This window comes from Hibiscus syriacus, unplaced genomic scaffold (assembly GCF_006381635.1).
Source record: "Hibiscus syriacus cultivar Baekdansim isolate YM2019G1 unplaced genomic scaffold, ASM638163v2 tig00110332_pilon, whole genome shotgun sequence".
NCBI lineage: Eukaryota > Viridiplantae > Streptophyta > Magnoliopsida > Malvales > Malvaceae > Hibiscus > Hibiscus syriacus.
This window is the reverse complement of record NW_024062688.1, coordinates 6,852,945-6,877,132: the sequence shown is the minus strand read 5'-3', so window position 1 is coordinate 6,877,132 and position 24,188 is coordinate 6,852,945. Positions and strand designations below refer to the sequence as shown.

General features: G+C 33.5%; 2 protein-coding genes across 2 annotated transcripts; one reads left to right on the top strand and one right to left on the bottom strand.

Annotated features, from left to right (window-relative positions):
- Positions 1 to 4,657: 4,657 nt before the first annotated feature.
- LOC120119613 (mediator of RNA polymerase II transcription subunit 8-like) lies at positions 4,658 to 15,781 on the top strand. Its single transcript, XM_039139427.1, has 12 exons — positions 4,658 to 4,875; positions 4,972 to 5,096; positions 5,222 to 5,346; positions 5,426 to 5,609; positions 6,165 to 6,272; positions 6,368 to 6,432; positions 7,028 to 7,309; positions 9,653 to 9,706; positions 10,386 to 10,589; positions 12,661 to 12,714; positions 15,339 to 15,399; positions 15,546 to 15,781. The coding sequence occupies exons 1-12, from the start codon at positions 4,658 to 4,660 to the stop codon at positions 15,713 to 15,715; spliced, it is 1,650 nt and encodes a 549-aa protein (XP_038995358.1). The 3' UTR covers positions 15,716 to 15,781.
- A 1,695-nt stretch (positions 15,782 to 17,476) lies between these two features.
- On the bottom strand, positions 17,477 to 24,083 carry LOC120119612 (transcription termination factor MTERF2, chloroplastic-like). The gene is made up of 7 exons (XM_039139426.1): positions 23,454 to 24,083; positions 21,948 to 22,085; positions 21,549 to 21,791; positions 21,273 to 21,386; positions 20,229 to 20,411; positions 18,500 to 18,717; positions 17,477 to 17,900 (listed from the first exon to the last, which is right to left on the bottom strand). The coding sequence occupies exons 1-7, from the start codon at positions 23,973 to 23,975 to the stop codon at positions 17,579 to 17,581; spliced, it is 1,740 nt and encodes a 579-aa protein (XP_038995357.1). The 5' UTR covers positions 23,976 to 24,083; the 3' UTR covers positions 17,477 to 17,578.
- Between the last annotated feature and the right edge of the window lie 105 nt (positions 24,084 to 24,188).

The following is a 24,188-nucleotide window of genomic DNA, read 5'->3' as shown; positions in this document are numbered from 1 at the left end:
GATTTTAATTTAGTAATTATAGGCGTCTAATGATTTATTTTTTACGTTACGATATATATTATTATTAAATTAAAAATTCTAAATAATATTTTATAAAATATCAAATAATCAAATAATTTTTTGTGCAAATGAAATTATTAAATTAATATTGTAGGTGGAAAACATGAAACACTATTCAAAAAATTGAAACATAAATTACATAACTTTAAAAGAAGTATCGATCATTTTTATAAAAAGTATGGACACTTTCAATATAATATAATGTAATAGGTAAATTTGTAATACTATCGGTATAAATATACCGGTTTACTTATAAATTAGGTAAATATAAGCACTACCTATTACATTATATAAGCGCTACCTAGTATGTTATTGTACTTTATAATATTTCCGGTTAAATAATATAACATAACCGGTATAAATTTTAACCGGTCACTTGTTTAACCGGTCACGCCGTATATTAGCCGTTTTTTAGGCGCCGCACCGCAGAACTACCCGTATAATCTAGGTCCATGTATGTTTGGGCTACACTTCATTGGGCTAGGTTTGTAGGCTTAGGCTACTAAACGAGTCGATGTTGCATGCTTGGGTTGGATAGACTGTTAGGCCGAGTTATAGTGGGTTAGGGCTTCGTAACGTCTCATATTTACGGACCTAATTAGATGTAATTTGGGCCGATTTTGGCATGGGTTTAGTAGGTAAAAAGCTGAGGGCTTTCATTATTTCAATCAACTTCTTTTCTCATTCTTCTCTCCATTTCTCCTTTTACACTCCATAAGTTCAAAGGGGTCAAATCTTATAGAGCAAATTTTCCATATGATTTTATAAAGATAAAAGGTGTGATGCCGCTTACATAAAGCTTCAAATCAAGCTTAATATCTCCATTGTAATTGAAACGTGTCCAAGTGCAAGATGAAAGGTGAAGGAATGTGTGTAATTGAGTAAGAGATCTATATTTTCATAATTCTAACATCAAGATAGTATATTTTTAATTTTTTGTGATTTCATGACTTCCATAAATATAATGTTTTATGTGTGGGTTTGAGTTTTAAAGCATGTTAAGTATTTTACATGATTTAGGTATTAGTACCTGAAAATAATATTGACATCGGATAAATTCATGAAGAAGTTTAAGGAATTTCATATTAAGTATTTATATAATTATTGGGATTATCGATATTGTTTATATAGTATCAATACTTGAGGTTGGGTATCAATATCAAGAAACTTTGAGGCATTTTTCGGTACCAGCATCATTATTATGTACTAATACTCTAGGCTTGGTGTGAATGCTAATAAATATGTATTGACATTCAGATTCATGTACTCCTTGTTTAAGTATTCATATTGTCTGTTAAGTATCTATACTCCCTAGCAGGGGTGTAAACGAGTCGAGTCGAACTCGAGTATTGTTGAACTCGACTCGAAAACTCGCGAGCTTAAAATTTTCAAGATCGACTCGAACTCGAATTCCTGAACTGAAGCTCGTGAGCAGCTCGAAAAGGCTCGAAATGAAAAAAAATCTTAAACTTAACTCAATCGAAGCCTCAAACTCAAACTCGAACATGAAATTTAAATACATGAAATCTTACTGTATTAAAAAAAATACATAAATATTAATATTATTAATAATTTATTTTTTTAAAAATAAAATCTTAACATATTATATTTTCGAGTTGCTCACGAGCTTTTCGAGTCGAATATTGAGTAGCTCGTTTCAGCTCATTAAGAACTCAAGTCGAACTTGAGCTCGAGTAGTCCATTTGGTCCTAGTATTTATCGAGCCTTGATCAAGTCGATCTCGAATAGCTCACGATCTGTCTCGTCTCATTTATAGCCCTACTCCCTAGTTGAGTACCTATGCTTTTTAGTTGAATATTTATACTTTCTAATATTGAAAAATCAAAACATCTCTCATTACATCTAATATTTGTGAATCACCATAAAATGTAAAAGCAAGCTTGAAAAAGGGATCTTAATTCATGAAATAACATAAATAATCATACAAATAATTAAAAATTCTTAATGGGTAAAAAAAACTTTAAAACTACTCTTAAATGCGCTCATGTTAAAATAAAATGATAAATTGACGGTGCACAAATCATCTATCAAGTTAATAGTGTATTTATCACTGCTTGAATTAAATAATTAAGACGACTGAACATTAAAAATGAATGTGAACAACAAATCATTTTAGAATGAATACTTATGTAAAACTACGTACTATATGTTAGAGAAACCTCATACAATGTGAATATAGAATTAACAATAACGTGTGAGCCAAATCCTAAGCCTTTTAGTAGGTTATAAAAATGTAAGAAAAAAAATGAATTACAATTCATTAATGAACAATTAAGATCAAATTGAGAAACATGCTAAGTGAATATTATATCATGCGAGTGGCAAAGATATTTAATATGTCACAAAGCAATAAAAAATTATGTTATTCTTGTATAACGTTATAGATAAAAGAGTGAGTTTTATAGCGATGAACGAGGAAACACATTCACTTAATTATACTGACAGTGATAATGTATAGTCGAGAAATTTTGATTGGGCTTGTGAGACAACAATTATTATGTGTGGCTTATTAACACCTATGCATGTTGTGATTGTATATGATGATGATTGATGGATATTTATGATGTTTAAATAGTACTACGGTGATATCGAGTCAATTCTATGTACTATGACAAAATATTATACCGAGACACGTGACAATACATTTTTCACCATGATCTATCCTTGGTGGTTATGATGAAATTGAAAGAACATTTTTATGTTAATTGGTGAAAATTTTACTGAGATATAATTGACATCAGATTCATCCATTTATAATTGGTGTTGAATTATTATTTTGACATCGAATATTATCATTGTGCTATACATACGATGATATGTGATCGTTATGTTGTCAACACTAGAGCTCATATTTTGTTCATGACTAGACCTTTAATTACATACTAGAAAAATAATGAGATTATTATCATTTTGAAAAAATGTTGATGAACTTTAAGTATGCAGCACTTGGAATTATGAATCATTTATGCATTTGTTACTTATTACGAATTATGCTAGCATCATAATGTATATGAGAATTGTGATGTATACTCTAAATTAATGTATATGAGAATTGTGATGTATACTCTAAATTAGTGATATACTATTAAGCTTTTTAAAGCTTGACGTTTGAATATTTATGTTTGCAAGTTAATTAATTAGACTTGTTTGAGAAGTACTGTCATAACAGAACTTTCAACATCTTTATCCATTTTTCAGTGCTAAATATCGCTCCAGTTCAGGTTGCTGTTTGCTTTTATGTTTGATGTTATGTTTCATTCCGTTGGTTTTGTTGTCTGCTTTTGCTTCCCATTTAGCTCTCAACTCATATTAATGGTTGTCTGTGCTGGTATTTTATGAGTTAGATTTGGGATTGTTGTAAGAGTTTTGAGTGATGTAAGAGTTTTATGTGTTTAAGATCCTAACCACCCCAAGGTACACTCTTTTTCATTTATTTAGGATTAGAGAGGTTTTTTAATGAGGTCCTTGAGGTGGTGTACTTCGTAATTCTTTATAATACATGTTTTTCATATACAAATGTCTCATAATAATTAATTAATTAATTCATATTTATCGTAAGCATTTGTTATTTGATTTATAACATATATCAACTCTAAAACATAATTTTGAAACACATTCACGTTGGTGGTCATTATCAACCTCTTTGGACAACAAGTATCACCTCATTCATTCGTAGATGATAAGTATGACTTACTCATCCCACAATTATTAAATTCACATAGCTTTCTAAATTAGTTATTTAAATCTTATGCATCAAACTAGTAATATTATGGATGACATTTAACCCAAAATTGATGGATATTGACCCGATTTGATTCAATAGGATAAAAAAATGGATTAAGGTGGGGTTAGGTCAGATTTTATAAATTTGTAATGTTGGGTTAAGTGGAGGATGAAAAAGCTCTGACTTAACTTGATCTGAAGGTAATGGTGTAATTTATTCAAATAAATTGATAGATAATTACTATAAACATCCTCACTCTATTTTTTTAATTAACTTCTTATTTTATATCGGGTAGGGGTCAACTGAAAGATACATATTTTTCGTATTAGATAGAGTCCGGTAAAAGATATATATTTTCGATTCGAATCAAGTTGACCAAAAATCTGATTCGATATTATCCCTAAGTAACATCGGTGCACATGTCATATATTTCATGTTTATCATGATCGCATACATCTAATGCATCATAATTCTTTATCAATATTAATTAAAAACAAGATCATTTACTGGTGTCGTAGAATATGATTAACACCTATCCCTAACTCCTATTTCAACATAAAAAATGCAAATCAAGAAAAGAATGTGAATCCACTCACTCCAATGATACTGATGCACAAAACACAAGAAAATCAACTCCAAAACGTTGCCAAATCAATCTCCAACGGAATTAAATATTTATCAATAGAAGTATAAAGATTAAATTTCAAATTTATAAGGAATATAGGGACTTGAAGTATATTTTAACCTATTGTTTTACGGACGGTTACCTAAGTTAAACCCATCTATTAACTATCCCCGAACAAGTCGAAACACTGTAATCTTGAAGAAGATTTAAGATTATTCTAAAGAAAAATGGAGGGAATGATTCAGGACCCATCGCAGCCGTCGTCGCAGCCACCGCAGCAGAATCAGGCAGTGGCAGGGGCAGGGGCGGAGAGATTGAATCAGGCGCTGCAACAACAGCTCAATCTGGAATCTCTAAAGACCAGGGCAATTTCCCTTTTCAAGGCCATAACTCGCATCCTTGAAGACTTCGACGCCTATTCTCGCACTAATACCAGCCCCAAATGGTCCTCTCTTTTCTCGTTCTTTCTTTTCTAACCTTGAATCGTCAGGCTTTCATACATGTTTATGGTTTCCTCTTTTTTGTTTTTTTGGTAAAACAGGCAGGATATTTTGGGTCAATATTCGATGGTGAATCTCGAGCTTTTCAACATTGTGGATGAAATAAAAAAGGTTTCGAAAGCTTTCGTTGTTCATCCCAAAAATGTTAATGCTGACAATGCTCCCAGTACGTTATGCTTCGAGTTTATTAGCTGTTTTTACCCTTTAAATGCCGATATTTGGATTGGCAATAATGCCTTATCTTTATTCATAGTAATTACTGAGTAATTAAATCCTATTATTTGGCTGCAGTATTACCGGTTATGTTATCCTCAAAGCTACTGCCCGAGATGGAAGTGGAGGATAATTTGAAGCGAGAGCAGTTGCTTCTAGGAATGCAAAATCTGCCAATACCTTCACAAATTGAAAAGTTAAAAGTGAGCTAGTGTCATACAATCTTTGATTTTCTGGTTGAATCTGGTTATTTTCAGGCATGTGACATAACTCGTTTTACAGGCTAGAATAGATATGATTGCAGCTGCCTGTGAAAGTGCTGAGAAAGTATTAGCTGATACCCGCAAAGCATACTGTTTTGGCTCTCGTCAAGGGCCAGCCATTCTTCCCACTCTTGATAAGGGGCAGGCTGCTAAAATTCAAGAACAAGAGAACTTACTCCGTGCTGCAGTTAATTTTGGTGAAGGTGATAGTCTGTAGTTGTTAGTGTAGAAACTATATTTAGACCAATCAGATGTAACAATATATCTTTCTAGTTTTTGCTGCAGCAGGCAACAAATGGATTTCAACTGATAGTTTGAGGGGATAATCTATGCCCTTTAATGTCTTCCTGGGCTGAAAAATCTGATTGAGCTGCTCATAATCACGAGAATGTTAATTTATGCTAAGCTGGCTGATATGGAATGCTTGTCGGTTCAATTTATTTTGCTCATTGAAAATAGGTCTAAATTTGGAAATTCTATTATAGTTTCCTTATAGACTTTTGCAGGAATGCACATTGGTCATAGATGATCAAGTTCTGCCAATTGATACAATGGTTGAAGTAATTGAAATTTAATAGAATGCTAGATGAATGTTTTCTGCATTGGTTTCTATGGTTAATTGAAGTTTAATGGAATTTTAGATATCTCTTTAGAGTTGGCTTCTAAGATTTGAATGGCTATTTATGTTTTAGAGAAAGGTCTAGTACTTTGATCTTAACATACTTATCAACCAGTTATTGATTGGTCTTTGTATGTAGGTCTGCGTCTGCCAGCAGATCAGAAGCAGATTACACCTTCGCTTCCACTGCATTTGGTGGATATTATGCCTGCAACTGATGGAGTGCATTCTTTTACTGATTCATCTGGTAATTTTTTTGCAACTATTGTAATTTATTTATTCTCTTAAAATACTAGGAAGTTTCTAGTACTGTTTAGTAGCATTTTTGAATTTTTATTACAGGCATGTATATGAAGAACTCTCCTCTTATGTCAAACAACATTGGCAGTCAAGGGTCTTTATTACTGGTTAGTCGATGAGTTTCCTTTAATCGGTTATTTCATAAACCTACTTGCAAGTAAACCTGTAGGTTTTTGTCGAACTGCAAGGTGAAAAGGATATTTGTGTTATTGTGATTAGTGTCATCTCATTTAATATCTGATTTTGAAAGAGAAACAGTGATGTCCAAGTTTTTATGATCTCAATTTTGGACTCTCTTTGATCAAATTCTGGGGCTGCTATATGTTGTATATCAAATGATTGTGGGCTCCATATGTTCTCATCATTCTCGTTAGATGGTGCTAGGTGTAGGATAATGTAAAACAATGTTCTCATTTATGTGTAAATTTAACCATTATAGCAACTATATTATGGGCATTGGCCTACTGCAAAGTCCACATTAGGATCCTGTTCTTGATTAATGCTTCATCTTCTCCGTTTACATGTCATTCATGGAAGACACAAACAGATCTGTTCTATTTTAAGCATTACAGTTTGATTAGACTTATCAACTGATTCTGATCCTATGACAACTTTCTGTATCATTTCTGGTTGTCTTATTTTCTGAAGTTCAAAGTTCATATTGGCTGCAATAGCTTTACTCTTCTAGTCTTCTCATTTCAGGCTACTGGAGCACAACTTATCGGTAGATCAGCTGCTTCTCCTGCTGCTACTAGTGCTACCTCCTTTGATAACACCACAACTTCTCCCCTTCCATATGCCAACTCACCAAGGTCTGGGACGACTATGATGAACACACCATCTCCTCAGCAACAATCGCAGCAACTGCAGCAGCAGCAACACCAGCAGCAACAAAGGCAAAAAATGATGCAATTACCGCAGCATCAACAGCAACTCCTTGCTCAACAACAGTTTAGGCAATCTACGATGCAAGGACTGGGACAGGTATAAATATTAATGTTTTTTGGTTTTGTTGTTTTTGTGGGGGCATCATGACCATCGAGTAACTCATGACATATTTACATCTATTTGTGCATATGCATGTAAGCTTATGCTGTGATTTTACTTAATAACTGTGACTCTTGGTTGCGTTGGAAAGATTTGCAAAATTATCATGTGGTAAGGGCTATTTTTGCTGAATCTTATGATTTTAAACAAATTTGATCAAGTTTTTATGTTTGTTTTGTTGAAATCAGTGTTGTTAAGTGTGCCAGACACACTTGAAGCACTGAGACCTCTATATAGCTTGAGGTGCAGGGTGCCAAAGGTGCCCTCACCTGACTAATATAAGGCACATACTTATAATATATATGAGAAGTGTACATAAAAAATTATGAAATAAATGCAAATAATAAATAATAATTAGTAAGGTAAAATCTTTTCTCCAAATACAGATTAGAAAAAGAGAATTACAATACACTTTACAATGCCAAAAACAGATCTCTGTTTTTTAACACTAAAATAGGGCAACGTCTCCTGTTTTTAAACTCTAAAGTACACTTTAAAATCAAACATAAAGGAAAAAAGAATTAAAAGAAAAAATAGCAGAGTAGAGAGAGATTGAGCAGTGTTGTCAAGGGTGCTAGGCGCACTAATGGCCCAGAGTCCTCTATATAGCTCGAGATGCAAGGTGCAAAAAAGGTGCTCGCCAGACTAAAATAAGATGCATACACACACATATGGAATGTATATGAAAAATTGTAGGAGATGATAATTATTCAGTTAAGATAGATTTTAGATATAATACATTATTTGATACTTGAACTTGGTTTAGGATTCACATTAGTACTTACGCCCTCTGTCCTACTAAAATTGTAACTTATTGACTTTTTATGGTTAATTTTTTTCTAACTTCGACTTATTGTTGGTAAAAAATGTGAAAAATTATTTTAAAAACCTTCAATCAAGTAGTTTTTAAATATATATTTTATAAAATTTAATTATTTAAAATAATTATTGTCGAAGTTTAAAAAATCTGACCAACAAAATTCGGAAGTGAAAAATTTAGTAGGACCGAGGGAGTATGATTTTTTTGTCCAAAGTTGTACCTAAACTTCTATCATACATTTTGGTACTTGAGTTTGACACATTCAGCTTATATGGTGAAGCCAAGTTTAGATATCAAAATGTGTGCAAGAAACCAAATTCAGGTATCAATTTAGACAAAAAAGAACAAATATCAATATGAACCTTATAGAAAACTTCAAGTACCAAAAATATGCTAACCCTAAATTTTAATATAGTTTGTTTTATAAATTCAAATTTAATCATTATTTAAGTTTAGTAATTAAAGAAAAAATATGATAAAAATAAAAATAGGGGAACGCAAATTAAAAGGAGTAGAACTGATAAGAGAATAATAATTAAAAAATGTTCACCCGAGTTTGAGATTTTGACATTGAAGTCTTGAGTTTCGATAACTAGTGGATTTATAATTAATAAAATAAAAAATGGTATTTTGAGTTAAAAAAACCTAAAAGTGGGCATAATGGTATTTGAGTTTTTTTTTTTTTAAAGTTAAATGTATAGGAGTATTCAAATTTTAATCCTATAAAAAAAAAGTATTCAAATTTTAAAATAAAAAATGGAACGAGGGTTAAAAGTTGATGAGGCATCACCATTCGCCGCTTCGATGAATCTTAACTAAAAAATAGAAATAGAAAGTGAAGAAACTTAAAAGTTAAAAGCATTTTTATGGTTTTACCAAGAAAAGTTGAAACTTAAAACTAGACTTCAATTCAGTAAAGCCAGCTTTTTTATTGCCTAGTGTTGAAGTGGAAGGCGGCATAACGCGCATGGAGGCATGTGCTCAATTTAAATGACCCCGGCTAAGATAGTTAAAGGCATAATTGTCAATTTTGCTACGCCTTAGTGCCTAGGCGGGAGCCTTAACAACAGTGAGATTGAGAAAAAAATGGGTAGATAAAGGTGGAAGGTTTGACATTACGGTTTTTTATATTTGTTCTGAAATTTTAATCAAGTTGGTGGGTGGGATTCGAATTGGTAAAATAAACAACATTTATGGTATTTTGACATCCAAAATAAGAAAGAATATACTGAAGGGTCAAGCGGTGAAGCTGGCTTTTTTGCGCCTAGAATAAAGTACAGTACAGCTGCTGCCTCTTTGAAATTGCCTTGCCTAGTGGCTGAAAAGCGGTTTTGCTGCTTTTAGCTGCGCCTGAGGGCCTAGGTGCACCAATATCTCCGGTTGAAATATAGAATCACTTCACATTCTTCCCAGCCATTATAGTTGTGTAATAATTATGAACAATCATATCTTTGGTGCAGAATCAGCTGCCGCTTCATGATCTGCAGGGTCAGACTCAGCAGAAATTTCAATCGGTAACTTCGTTTTCTTCCTTCATGTTCTATCTGAAATTTATGCCAAATTACAAATGCATTTTCGTGTATATATATTGCATTTCCAGCTATGGGTATTTGAGATAAAAAACCCATATGGTTCTTTTTGTGCTTTTTTTTTTATAGAAATAGAGTAGGCCGTTCTTTTTGTGCTTTTGAATATCATTATAGCCCATAACCTAGTAAAAATTAAGTATTTAGAGTTTGGGAAATGGGTTTATTTCTATTGAGTCATTGGAGCTTGTTGCCTGCACTTGGATAGCTTTTATTAGATAGAGGTTTAAGTAAGACCTCGCAGGGCTTGATAGTGGGTTGTGTTTTATACAGCAGATCTGACAACAAAATTTTAAAAAGTACCTCTTGCAAAGATTGCAAAATTAAAAAGATGGTGGATATTTATTATACTTTACTGTTCTCGTTTAAACTTGGATATGATAGTGAAGTGTGAACTATGATAAAGTTATTCTTTAAATCAGCGCTACACTTGATAGTGGTGTGTTGATGCGTCTTTGTGAAGTGAGCCTTTAAAATGTGTGATTTTATCTTTCATTTTCTTGGATCTAACATGGGGCAATTTTTCCGAGGAAACTTGTTTTTACCCTTCTAAAACACACCTCTTCATGCTATTGGTTTAACTAAAACCTGATTCTCTTTCCATCAGTTACATGGTCAGATGCAGTTTTCCCAACCCTTGGGTCATCAGCAATTTCAGGGTAGACAACTTCCCCCAGGACATGTGCAGCATGGTATAGGCCAAAGCCAACTCAATCAAGGAAATCAGTTGAGTCGTCATTTAGGCCAATTCTCCAGTCCAGCAAATACTGCACTATTCAATGCTGCTCAAGGGACACCAAGTACTCAGATGGTTAGTTATATGACTCTTCAATTTGTTTTATTTTGTGCTCTTGTGTTTATTCTTCTAAAGCATTATCTATAATCTCCACTGCTCCCCATCTTAAAATGGAACTTATCATTGGATAGAGTTGTTCATTTGAATTAGGTTTTTGCATTCTAATGAAAGAAATAACAGATTGATGGCACATTTGTCTCTTGCTTCTCTGCTTAGGAATGTGTCTGCCAAGTTAGCTAAGGAGGGAATAGGTTGAATGTCTTCAGCTCTAGCGGGGTTCTGGTTGGTTTTTTAACTTTGGGTGTTTATTATGTAAGCTGTAATCTTCTGTAATTTTGGTTTATTAATCTATTGAGGTACTCTTTTCCTCCTTCCGCTAGTTGCCTCTTCTCAAGAGGCAACTATGAGGGAGGTTTTTAATGAGACCTCCTATTCCTATCAAAAAAAAAAAAGGAATGTGTCTGCCTAAGATTTAGGACTTAAAGTAGAAATTCAAATGATATTCTGTTTGCTTGTTCATTATATTATGGTGCTTTGATTTATTAACATTAATTTGTGCATTTTTTTTATAGAAATAGAGTAGGCCTCATTAAAAAACCCCTTCATAACCTCCATGTTACAACAGTAACGTGAAGGACATTGGAAGGAGGAAAAGAGTGCCGAAGATTTTATTAATATAAGAATAATACAAAGCCAGATCCTACAAACTTGTGAAACAATATAACACTTAAACAGCAAACTAACACCACAAATTTGTGCATTTAATTTGTGTATTTAGTAATCATGTATTTGTTAATGTTCTTGAAGAGAATGCTTTGATGGTACCTAGCATCCTCCATAGTCATTGAACAGATAGTTACTAGGATTGAAAAAGCCTTTTGAAGTATTGATCGAAAATAAACTCAGTTACGAGTGAAGGAAGAAATAGGACTATTGACTCGGACAAAAGAAAATAACTTCTTTTTCTAATAGTATTTCTTTTTGTTTTAGTCGTCGGTAAATTGTGATGGATGCATATTGGTGGTATTGTTGGTTGGTTAATGTTCATGTGATTTTCAAAAGGTTTTTAGCTCCAGCAAATCTAGGTGACCTAAAGTATGATACTAGCAATTTTGATTTTTTCCTGTTATGGACCTTAAAACTGGAGTTTGACGTGACCTGTTATTCCTATTTTCTGTTCAATGCTTAATGTCAATTTGGTGAAGAAGTTATCAAATAAGAAAGCGTATGCTGTTATAGTAAGGTAAATGGTAAAAAAAAATTATGCCATGTAAAACATATTATTCACTATTTTGCTGGATTTATCCACATGGGCATACACATCGTGCTGATGTGTCAAATTCGACCCAGATTTTAGTGTTGACTGATAAAAGGATGGATCTCAAAGAATCTAATATGGTTTTGTAAATATGATAGATTTAGGTCAGAAGGATGAAATGAAATATTCCTTAAAGATTATGAATTGTGGGTGATACATATTCTTAAATTTTAGGCATAGCTTTGCATATCAACTTCAGCAGTTCTCATCATTCTATTCACAAGCGCTTCTATATTTGCTTTTTTCAGCAAGGGTTCTATAACAGTTGTGTTTCCTTTAATGCTTTTTCAACCTTTCTTTCAACAAATGTAGCTTGCTGTAAATTGTAACATGTGAACAAATGTTTTTATTTTGACAACTTTTCTTTAGAAAACTGTAAGTTTTTCATCTTGGTGGCTCCTATGCACCTCTTTATTTCTAGTGTCGTGTTTCATCTTCTGAGTGCTTAGTATATTGGAATAGTTATTAAGCTATAACCTTTATGGCCAGTTGGGCACTACTCTTGTTCTTGTACAAGTGCATGAAACATGCATTTGCTGTCTTTCTTTATTTATTATGTTATAAATTGACTACTAAAATTGTCATTTTGGAATGTTTTCTATGTTTTATCTTTTATTTACTTGTTATGGTCATTTATGTTGCACTTTCAATAATAATAAATGCAATTTACTTATTTATCTTTGTATAGTTTCGTAATGTTTATTTGTCTTCTTTTTTCTATTGAAGTTATTTCTTTAATTGTTTCAATCTTTTAATGTCTTGGTTTAGATCCCAAACATGTCTGCAACTATGTCTTCTCAGTCACTCTTACCAAGGATGCAGGTTAGTTGCTAATGGTTTTGCCGAGTTTCTTTTCCTTTGTGAGACTTCCCTTCTTCATGCAAATCATGCAGTTTGCTAAATTTATCTCGTCTCTTATTATTGTAGTATTTAGAAAAGCTTATACCTATTTTGGCCCTTGTATTTTAGTGAAATTCTCAAGTTTTCCCTTTACTATTTTTTCCAATCAACTTTCATACCGTCTATTCTGTTCTTGACCATTTTCGTTAAAAAAATGTCATGGGACCCAATTAGGAGTTGCTACGTGTAATAAATGTTCAAAATATTCTCAAAATAGCAAAATTTTTTAAATAAAAGCATAAAAATGTAAAAGTTTCCAGAAAATTATGAAAAAAATCAAAATTTATGTTTTTTGAAATTATATTTATTAAAAATGTAATTATTCTTAATTTATTTAAAATAATCATAAAATATAAAAAATCCTAAAAATTGAAAAATATAAAAAATTCTATTTTGTTCAGTTCTTTTTAATAAAATTTGGGGTTTTTTAAATAACTTTTTAGATTTTTTTCAAGAATTATCGATGTTTTTTATTACAAATGGCAGCATGCCACTGGACTATGTCTACTTTTTTTAACGGGAATGGTCTAGGGGGTAACGTGATAATGGAATGAAATTTCAGGGGACAATCTGACTGAAAAAATAGTAAATTGGCCAAAGTAAGAATTTCACTATAGTATAGGTTCGAAATAAGTATTTAGCCTTAAAAATGACATTTTAAGCTTTTATGTTCTTCATGAATGGAGCTGTCCTTGTAGGTATCCTTTGTGTAAATATCAAAAGCTTAGAAATTTTCAGTTCCATAGTTCTGAGTGGGTGATGTGTACAAATTCTTGTTTGTTTGATTTGCTTCTAGAAATTTCCTATAGAAACCTCATAATTCCTTGTTCTTGGGTATTTAGATGGTGCAGATCTGGTGCATATTTAAAAGCTTTGAAACTTTCACTTGTTATGAACTGAATCATTGGTTTTACCTCTAGACTTGTGTTACATCCACGAGTTAAGGATCGGGTTACTGAATGACTTGTAGGGGAAGTTGCTTTGATTGGGTGGGCTTCCCTCATTATGAGTTTTGCCGCAAGAGTAACCTATGACAAACGTGTGGAACTAGTCAAAAGGAGTTCATTAGAAAAGAATGTCTTAAACCTTTGTAATTAAAATAAAATTCTGACTTAACTTTGTTGCTGCCAGTCAGGCTATTTAAATAGAGATTACATAGGTTTACTTGTTTGGAAAAAAAACTTAAACCAAGGAAATTATATTTCCTTTCTAAAAATAATAATCATTGCCTCTCTTCGTCATTGATTCAACGCAATCTTCATCATGATCCTTTTTCTCTAACCAAAATATTTTTTTACATTGCGCAATGGAGTACGGGCCGTCACAGTTGAAGCATAGACACTTGGCCCTTCATTCTGCCATCTCTGAACTACTCAACTTTTTGATAAAAGAAGTGGGGGTGTTGCTATGCATACACTCGAACCTAATACTGCCTGCCTGTCATGCCCCATATCTTAGTTGATTGTCCAGTTTGTAAGGATGAATACCGAAGTGATTAATACTTTCGCTGCCCCATCTGACTCCCTTTGGCGGTTTTGATTGAGACCAACCAGCACTTGTCATTGTAGCAACAGTTGTTTCAACTGACTATCCAATTTGGTCTTGAGTAGTATGACACTTGCAACCATTCCACCACTCTTGTTTCAATTCTTCTTTGATGTTGGAATCTCCCATGGTGTCTGGCTCTGATGCCAAGTTATGTTCACAGGTTACGGATCCGGTTACCCAGACAATTTGTAAGGAAATCTGCTTCGATCAAGGGGGCTTTCCCCATTATACGATTCATACCGCAAGAGTGACCCATGAAAAATGCGTGCAACTCGTCAAAGGGAGTTACCAACCTTAGTCTTCTTAGAAATATGTCTTAAACCTCTGTAATTAAAAAAATTCTGACTTAACTTTATTGCTGCCAACCATCCTCTTTAAATAGAGGTTACTTAGGTTTACTTGTTTGAATAAAAGACTTAAAAGTAAGAAAATTAAAAATAAGGACTCTAAATAAAGAAAGACTAAAAGAGCTGTTAGCTAAGCCTTTGATCTTTGGTTCTCTGTATACGACTGATTAGTAATATCTGTTTTTCCTATTTTATTTTAAACACATTGTTGACGGTCCTTAGCATTTGTATTTATTATCTAATAAACTAGAAAGAGAAGTTAGTTAAAAAAGCGTAAAAATAAGAGTAAGGGAGCTTTGGCCATAGATGCAAACTTAGGTAAGTGCAGTATAGTAATCTTCTTGTTTCCCAGCTCTCAGTCGTGTTCCCTTTCATGCTGTTAGAGATTGTCACATCTTGTTCAAGGCTCTATGTAGTTTGGATTGCCGAAACACATTATTTTGCAGCAAATCGGGTAGATCCTTGGCATATAACCATTTTTTCCCGATAGCTGTATTTGTATCTAGTGCATCTGTATATTTGTCCTTATTTATATGCCTGCATACATTATTTTTTGTCATAACCCTAAACCCTTATTTTTTAACGAGACCTCCAATTCTTATAAAAAAAAGTATAATGTAACTCATTCATTCAGTTCAATTCTTTTTGCAGTATGGACTACCTGGTAGCACTCCTCAGCGGACACACTCATCTCAAATCTTAAGTGACCAAAGTATGAATGATAATGATCTTGACGTTCTTTCATATATGCATAACATATTATATCTAGTGGTGCTTGGTTGCTTATTTCCTCATTCGTGAACTGTTCGATGTGAGTCGAGACTTGAACATTTTGATTTTGGGCATTTTTGCATGCAGTGTTTAATATGGGATCCAATCCTGGGGGGCTTATGACCATGCAGCCACAGCAGCAGCAGCAGCAAGGTGCATTTGGTAATATGGGCACTGCCCAGAATTTGCAATCTAATATGGTAGCTCTTCAAAATAACCCCAATTTTGTACAGCAAAGGCAGCAGAACCAGCAGTGATATCAACTGCAGGTATCAAATTTTTGTTTTATGGATAATATGCCATGTTCATGTTTGGTTCACTGTCTGAAACCGTTGATTTTGATATTCTGTCTTGAGATAATGTTATGAATGTCTTTTGCATGTTGTCAAAGTTCTTACCAAGTCTGATTGGTATATAAATATTTACTACATAGAGAGAAATTGGATAGTTCCGGTTTCCATAAAACTAAATTAGTTTTACTTTCATACTAATAATAATTTTTCAAATTATTTGTGTTGGATTTTGTATTATAGTTGTGTATTATTGTGCGAATAAAGTTGTGAATTAATTTGATTTCTATCGTATCAATTGAGAATATTATTTTCAGTTTATACGTAATGATCGAATGCTTTCTTAACCACAATGATAACACTTGTCACTTTTAACTTTCTTTTTAGGCTTTATTACAGAACAAGTCCCCAAAATGACAAAATATACTTTTTTAGGCACCTAACATTTTCCTTGTCAAACTAGTGTTTCATTTCATTACCATTTTCTAGTCGTTTGTTAAATGAAATTTGACACACAAGGAATAAATGTGTTTCGAGGTCGAAGTGTTTGGTATAAAATCTTTCTCAGTGAAGTGATTTTTTCTTTTTGCAAATTTTTTTAATGATGTGTCAAACTGAAAAAAAGGCTGATTTGGAATTAAAAAGAAATAGCGGTGAACCCAAAATATCTATAAAACAAACGTAAATCGTTAAAAACCCATTAATTTACAAATAAAAAATAAAATAGCTTGAAAATGATAGGAATAAAGAAGGTTCCTCGAACAGCCAAGGCCCAGTGGTTAGTTAGTCTTCAACTTATGAGATATCAAGATTTGAAGTTAATTCCGAAATGGCTATCTGTTACAGGAGCATTTTTATGGGATGGATTTTATAGGAATGAGTTTGTCTTTTTCTTTTACATCAAAATATATTGTTTTTCCATATTATTTAAAAGGTTTCTATGTCATATTATTATTAGAAAATAAACAATTACATAAGAACTTCTGTTAGAAAAAGAAAATAAATTGAGTTAAAGATTGAAATATTCAAAAGTAAAATAAAATAAAATTAATCGTGGGGAAATAAAGGTTAAAGAAAATAAATATTTACAACCACCATCGTCCGCGGATACTAATAGAAAAAGGGTTGGAAAAAAATTAAGGTAAAGAGGTATAAGGTTCCTTACTTAAAAAAAAATTAATGTGGCCATCATATTTCCCCCCTCTTAACGTGACTCTTTAATTCAGAAAATAAATTCAATGTGATTTTTTGACCAATGTTTTTTGTCGTTTACCTTTACGATGTGATGTAGCAGTTCACAGGGTTGACGGGACAGTTCGCCGTGTTTCCGTGGTAATCTACGGTGACAGATGAGTTAAACTGATAACTCAAACATTACAGATAAAATTGCCACATCAAACAACAAAAAAGTTGATTAAAATACCACATTGAGTTTGATGGCCACAATAAAAGAAAAAAAAAATATGAGGATCACGTTGATTCTCCTTAAAAAATACAGGGGGCCTTTGATGACTTTTGTCAAAAATTAATGGTGTGACAGAGTTTACAATGAACATGCTACTAAACAGGTTTGGCATCAGCAGTTGATGTTCTTTTAATACTTGGTGGGAAGATACAAACAGTTGAAAAATGGTTGTAATGAGCTGGAGCGGAAGAACAAATAAAGCACATTGTATGTCAGGACACATGCAAAGCATATGAAATGTGAAGCTCAGCTGGAAAGGACGATGGAATAAAAAAGATCCCCCTTGCCTTGCCATTGCATAACTAAGACATTTACAACACTGCCAAAAAAACAAGAATTTACAAACACTTCAACGTTCAAACAATTCATTGAAAAGTAGCGAAAGGCATTCCCATAAACTCAGCAGCAAACTCTTGGTCATTTTTCCCTAACATTTCTTCTAAGCTGCATTCAATATTCCTTCCCTTAAGTACCCAGAATCTGGGTTTTATTCTCTTCTCCAGTGAATAACTGAAGAACCTTGGATACCTCACCACATCCTTCACTGGCTTTCCCATGCTGTTTAAAAGGAATTCCAGTTTTGGTTTTAATACCTCCTCGATGCTGTATCCTAGTAACGGGGAAAACCTACGCACCATAAAAGTGATCTCCCTCCTCGACAGCCCCATCTCCATCAAATAATTAATCCTGTTCATATAACAACTTGATTGAGTTACAACACCACTGATTTTTTTCATCACTGCATAATCTGTAACTTTACATAGTCTTCACCATAAAATTGAAGTAAAAATAACAAAGCATGACACCAAATGTTTATATTTCCAACTTTCATATCCATTCCTAAGTTGGTTCAACACATTGCACCTCAATATTAGAAGGGTATGTGGCATTGACATCAAAACTCGTTTCGTTTGTGATCTATAACTTGATGGAAAATCTGAAGAGTTTTAGGCCTTGCTTGATATTAAGGATGGAAATGAGGACGGATAGAAAATTTGTTAATCAAATGGTTAAGATTCAAAGTAAGAAAGTGGTTATGAATCTTAACCATTTGATTAACAAATTTTCCATCCTTCATACCAAGCAAAGCCTTAGTACCTTTTCCTTTCAGCCAATACCTTCAATACCTTCTACAATGGCATTAGTGCCACTCAGATTTTCATTATATGTTATTTTCTTTTTGGAAAGTTTTTTCCCTGAGAGGCCTGGTTGATATTTGTTTATTCTTCCACCACACCAAAACCTCAACTAATATAGACAAAGTGTACTGAAATAAAAAGCATTACCGAGGAAGCAGTGTTTTCTCCACGTCAGACACAAGAAGCTCTGGATATTTTTTGATGACGATAGGAAGGTGGTCTCTGGAAATACCAAACTCTGCAAGAAATTCAACCTTTTTCTTCAAAGTTTTATCGATGTTGGCAGAAAAAACTTCTGGACAGCGAGAGAGTAGCTTTCCCACACTTTCCTGATCAAGACCGAGACCTTTGAAAAATAGAACAACCTGTAAAAGGGGAAATAATCATAATTATATAAGAAAATAATATATATATATATATATAATAGAATAAATCAAAAGCAAAAACAGTGCAAAATCAAGTCCATTTATTGAAACCGAAAATGAATAAATTATTTCGAAGTTAAGATTTAATGCCAGAATTTCACTTTCATAATCCTTGGGGACTTGTCTGTTTTACAACCCTTGAGGAGATACAAGTTATATTTAAGAAGCACCTAAGCTTCATAAACAACATGCTAGGATTATGCAGTTGAAGAAACAAATCAATCAATCTTGATCACTGCAAAACAGCAAAGTTGGCCTCCTGGAGTTGTCCCTAATACCCAGAAATCAACAAAAATCTGGTTTCACGGCAATGAAAACATGTTATTGCTAATGAATTAACTAAAAGGAAAGAAGTATCAAAAAATTGAAAAGCCAGAGGAGACATCAGCAACCCCGACCCTCTCCCTCTGTCTGAAATATATGTCTTCCTGTGAGCGTGTTGTGTGTGATCAAACTTCAGTCAATCAGTTCAACAAGGAAGAATTGATTATGGAGCATCAAAAAAGGGATGGATACCTTCCATAAGTCTAGTTTTCAAACTTTCTCAATAATTAGAATTTATATGTATGGTTACAACATCATTAAGATAAATTATAACGAAACATCCGTAGAAACAGAAAGGTACAAGGCACTGTCCACGAGCAACTGATAGGACCATGGGAAGGATAGCATCCTCATATTTTTTCATGTCAGCACTGCATGTCCATTCCTTTAAACATATAGCATGGAGTTGTTAAACCCTAATGGTCACACACTAGCAACTTTTCCGGTACCAATTGGGGGTGGTTCCTTGGTGCAAGAGGAGATTTTGGCAGCGGATTACGCTATTAGGATATTTTTGGGGTCAGAATGGTTCAAGGCCGCCAAGTTGATTTTAGAAAGTGATTGTGCAATAGTGGTGAATTGGTTGCGCAACCCCGCATCCCCCGGAATGGGTGCAGTCTCTCCGACCTGCGGCAGAAATAATAGATTGGGAGAATTTCATAGCGAAGCAGGTCCCTAGGAGATACAATCTGGCGGCCAATCAGCTAGCTAAGCTAGCTTTAGGCTTCCCTCCTGGTTAGGAAGAGCTTACTGCTCTTGTTTCAGGTATGTGGTCTTGGTTTTCTGGGCATAAGTTGTGACTTCATTTTTGAGAGAGTTAAAGAATTGGGGCTGTGGTCCGAGGAGTGCTGTACTGAGTTTTAAGTTTCTGCTGTTTCCATGTAAACTGTGCTCGGGGTACTCTTTTTCCTCCATCTAGGGTTAGGGAGGTTTTTTAATGAGACCCTGAGCATAGTGTTTTCCTATTTCATTCAGGAATAAAATATCCACTTTTCATAAAAAAAAGAGTATGTTAAAGCTAGTTGTTTTTTTAAGAGGCCATTCAACATATAGAGATGGGATGAAGAATAAACTGCAAAAGGTAGTTGGTAAAAAATGTATCTCAAAAACACAAACATTTGACCAACCTGGAGAAATTCTTGAGGTTTCTTTAATAGCAGTTGGGGACTTTTGGCAATAACCCGACCAAGTTTCTTGTTTCTAATACCCAATTCACCAAACTGATCCACCATCAACTTAAGCTTGCTTGTAGAACAACCCAATAAATGAGGCCAGCTTCTAATTGCTCGATCGACACTCGGTTTTGGTATCTAAAGCCAAATATTATCCAATTCATCACAAAACATTATCCCGATAAAAAAGAAAATGAAGACAATGCAAATGTCTAGCCAAGTTTATGACTTCAATTGAGAATATTTATGCTTGGAGATACAATCAAATGATGCAAAACACCAACTTTAGGTGCCTGACAGAACCATAATTACTTGTCCGGTTAAATGGAAAGAAAAATACTTACCAATAAAGAGCATTAAACAAAACAAAAAAAGGTTGTCCATTAATAAAATTGGAAGTGTCAAAGAAGAATAAAACTGCCTATGGAGAATACATTCTCAGACCCAAATGGCAACTTTCAGAGACTATCATATCCTCAAACAACTTCTTTTAGTAACTATAAAAAATAAGCTCCTGGTTATTTTTTATTAACAATTCAATTAACAATTTCAAAACAAATAAAAAAACATTAGCACCTCAATTAAGCTGTAAACAAACCATGAATATCATGATAAAATCAAAACACAATCACACATAATCCGAGTATACAGTCAAGCACATGAATATAAGGCAAATGTAAGACTGTTGTGCATTGGTTAGTCAAGGCTAAACACAAGAGAGTTAATGAGAAAGAACAACTCTTGAGTGAAGTCAAAGAAGAAGTCAAGAAAATTGAGAGAAAAGAGAAGCAGAATCTGTATTATTAGTCAAGATAGAAAAGAACGAGTATTACATGAGTTAAAAGGCAAATCTCATTAACTACTTCTACCAGAATTTACAGCTGACTTTCTAAGATTAGTCAATACATGACTGTGAACTGACATAACTGCTTTCTTATATTGTTGTATATCAAATACACCCTAGTTAGGAGGTCAAGTTGGGTTATAAAATCAGTATACCTTTTCTTCCTCAGAAAACAAAAGGATCTGCTCATAATTTTCTTGAATACTTGTTGAAAGTATCCACGGATATTTTAGCAACATTTTCCCAATATCTTCATATGCTGCACCAACCTAGAAGAAAATTCATAAAAATAATACTTCAATTATGGACAAACAACATATAAATCATATTAAAATTTAAAATAGAATGCCATCCACAAAAAAAGAAAGGTGTTCATCTCATTTGCAAATAAAGAACAGTACTCAGTTTAGAATTTAAATTATGAAAGGTACCTTCTCAAAAGCCGAAACTTTTGATTTAATGCCCTGAATCTTGCAAAACAAGATGGGGGGAAACAACAAAAATACTTTTCCCATAGATCTCCTTGGAACTCTGACATTTTCAAGAAAATCAACAATAGGTTCCAAATGTGACTCCACCGGTAACAATAAAAGACGTGGAAATGATTCCAACAGAAATCTAAAAGAAACATCAAATGAAGCCAACATCTCTAAACCTCCACGTCTTGCTTCAATCTGTAACATATATTGCTTAATTTTGTCATGACAGGAAGCAACTGAACAACTGAAATGCCGATTGAAAAGTTTGGGTGGGGGGGGGAACAAAAATTATTTGGCAAGAAAACATGATATCATTTCACATAAGGTAAAAGATTGGAAGTCATATTATACCTTCTCAAAGAAGGATAATGTTTGTTGCACATCTTCATCAGAAGGAATTGACAAGTGCATCATCATTCGACGAGCATTTTTCCCAATAATCCCTTTATCATCACTGACAGAAAAGATTATTTCCTTCATATACTTAACCTAAAAGTCAAATCCAAAATAAGTAATGACTCCAGGAAACAAATTTAGATGAAGAGCTCGTTTAGGTCGATTCACGAAAGAGCAGAACTCATTTGAAGCAAGATAAGTATCACATTATTGTTTCTTGATCAGATTGGCTAAAAGCTATAATTTTAAAATTCTCCTACATCAACAAGATACAACTATAAGAGCTTAAAAACAAAAACAAGGAGCATTGTACTAAAGCAAAAAAAAAAATTAAAAAAAAACTTAGCACCAAGCTACGATTCAGGAACATGCACATATTCTACCAAAGGATCATTAGGGCTGGTTACCAAAAGAACAAAGTTATGGCCAATATACAAAAGGAATTCTTTAGATTTTTACCACCCAAAAGGTGAAGTATTCGAAAAATATTTTAACCTTAAAAAGAAAAGGCAGTAGGTTAGACACGTCAAATCCAATAACCAAAATCCTTGTAACAGGTTATTTACATTTCGATCATTCCATAGATAAAAAGACTTCTAAATGAATAGATGATGAACTGAAGAGTGAGCATGTAAGAATGCAAGAGTACAACTAGATGTTAGCTTGATCAATGATCATATGGTAGGTCAAATACTAATGTACGCCAACTACTAAGCAAGCCATCAAAAACCAAAAAAAAATTGGCCTAATTATCACTTTAGGGTTAATACAAAAGAAAAAATTCAAAGGTTTTTTCCTACATATGCCTTCTTAAATACAGTGCTTATAGAAGAAAATAAGAAGACTAATATAATCTGTCAAAGAAATCTCCATGAAAAATTAGTCCCTAATGGTCATTCACTTATAATATATGGAACAAAAAGAAAAACAATTATGCAGGAAAATTTTCTATTTAATGAAACTAATATGGGGTATGAACTCAACCAAAAATTGAAATAGCTAGGAACACTCAAACAACAAATCATAGGTCAACATATGAAATCAAGAGGTACGTCTTTTAAATACTGCCTAAATTTGAAAAATATCCATCAGTTCCTACAATATGAGCCCATAACATTCCTGCATTCTGGTAACTGTTAAGGCGTGATGGTGTCATTGTTCACAATTTGATTTTGTCAACTTGTGTCTCAACGTGAAAAAATTAGGGTGATGTTCTGGCTGCTTCGTTAAACTCCTCATTTGTAAAGCTCACATGTTTTTGTTTCTATTTTTGAGGCCAAATTAATTCAAAAAGGACAAGCATGATTCAAATAATGCCTATGAAACATGATTTCACATCTAGAATTTTGTAAATTCGAGTTACTTTCAAAACAAAGATCATCAGAATGCATTACTGAGTGACAAACCAAAAAGTGGGGTAGAAAACATATATACATAAACTTAATGAGCTTTCTCGCTAACCTTATGAATTATACTGGGCAGAGATTCTGAGGTCAAATAACGCGCAATGCCCATGGCAGAAGAGAGAGGCAAACCCACACTCTCCAAAAAGGCAACCTTTCCATTATCACCCTTCTCATTGGCAATACAAATAACCATTTCCTTAAACCCCAAATTATCCCCTTCACCATTATTCCAAGCATTCCATTCCTCCAGTTCCTTGACACCATCCACCAGCATTTGCGTGTACTTGGGGGAATTAGAAGCTATAGAGATGGATTCCTCCAATGAAAGCCCCATTTGCTGGAGGTACCCTGCAATAGACTCCCGGGCTTGTGTTAGATCATGAGGACTTTGGTTACAGGGATGGGATTGGGACAAGATGGGTTGAGGAACACATGGCTTCGGAGAACGGCTTCGTGGGTAGTGAAGAAATGAGAGGGGGAGAGCATTCGGAGAGCATCTGTGAAGAAAAGGGAGAAAACTGGTGTTTGGAGACAGGGATTTCAAACTCCAGTGAAATGAGAAGGTTTTAATGGACATGTGGGGGAACTTTCCTTAACACCCCCAGAGAAACCCAAGCATAAATGTCAGAATTCACACTGAAAAAAACAAAGCTGAAAAGAGCAATATTCCCATTAAAACGAAGACCGTAGAAGCAAGTATAATAGTGAAATCAAGTAAAGTAATCAACATTCACAAGAACAAAAATAATCAAAGCTATTCACATTAGCTATATAAGCTAGTAACTATTTG